This window comes from Fulmarus glacialis, unplaced genomic scaffold, assembly GCF_000690835.1.
Source record: "Fulmarus glacialis isolate BGI_N327 unplaced genomic scaffold, ASM69083v1 scaffold25265, whole genome shotgun sequence".
Taxonomy (NCBI): Eukaryota; Metazoa; Chordata; class Aves; order Procellariiformes; family Procellariidae; genus Fulmarus; species Fulmarus glacialis.
This window is the reverse complement of record NW_009212688.1, coordinates 10593-11081: the sequence shown is the minus strand read 5'-3', so window position 1 is coordinate 11081 and position 489 is coordinate 10593. Positions and strand designations below refer to the sequence as shown.

Sequence of the window (489 nt, the reverse complement as noted above, 5' to 3'; positions counted from 1 at the left end):
AAGAACGAGTTCAGCTGCTCCGGTGAGGGGACAGGGGAGGCGGTGGGTGCCAGGGCAGGGACACAATTTGGGGGGACAAAGCCTGTCCCATTGATGCACCCCACCTCTGCTCCCTGCCATGTGCCCCATGGGCTCGGCTTAGGCCAGCACTAACCCTGGTGCAGGGACAACATGGGGACGATGCCACCCTATCAGTGTGACAAAGGGTGCATCAGTCTGTGCCCTTGGAGCGGTGTGCCTTTTGCATGGTGTTGGGGTGCACCAGGACCTTGTGCACCCACTCAAGGGTGCCACGAGCTGTCCCAGCACACCAAGCTGTCACCAGGGTCCCTTCCTCGGGGTGCTGCCATCCACCCACCTGACCCAGCTCTTTGCGACCCCCATGCTGGCTGCTTCCCCGGCAGGACAAACGGACCCGGCACGTGCCCAGCTCTGCAGCTTGTCCTCTGGCTCCTGCCCCGCCATGTGCACCTGCAGCACCGGGACTGT

At 63.4% G+C, this 489-nt stretch overlaps 1 protein-coding gene across 1 annotated transcript in view; it reads left to right on the top strand.

The window, feature by feature from the left end:
* LOC104076934 (slit homolog 1 protein-like) overlaps window positions 1-489 on the top strand; it is a gene marked incomplete at both ends in the record, with an annotated part of 12410 nt that overhangs the window by 1480 nt on the left and 10441 nt on the right. The window contains 2 exon segments of the mRNA XM_009577967.1: window positions 4-22; window positions 405-487. Of these exon segments, the coding sequence (XP_009576262.1) occupies window positions 4-22; window positions 405-487 (102 nt within the window).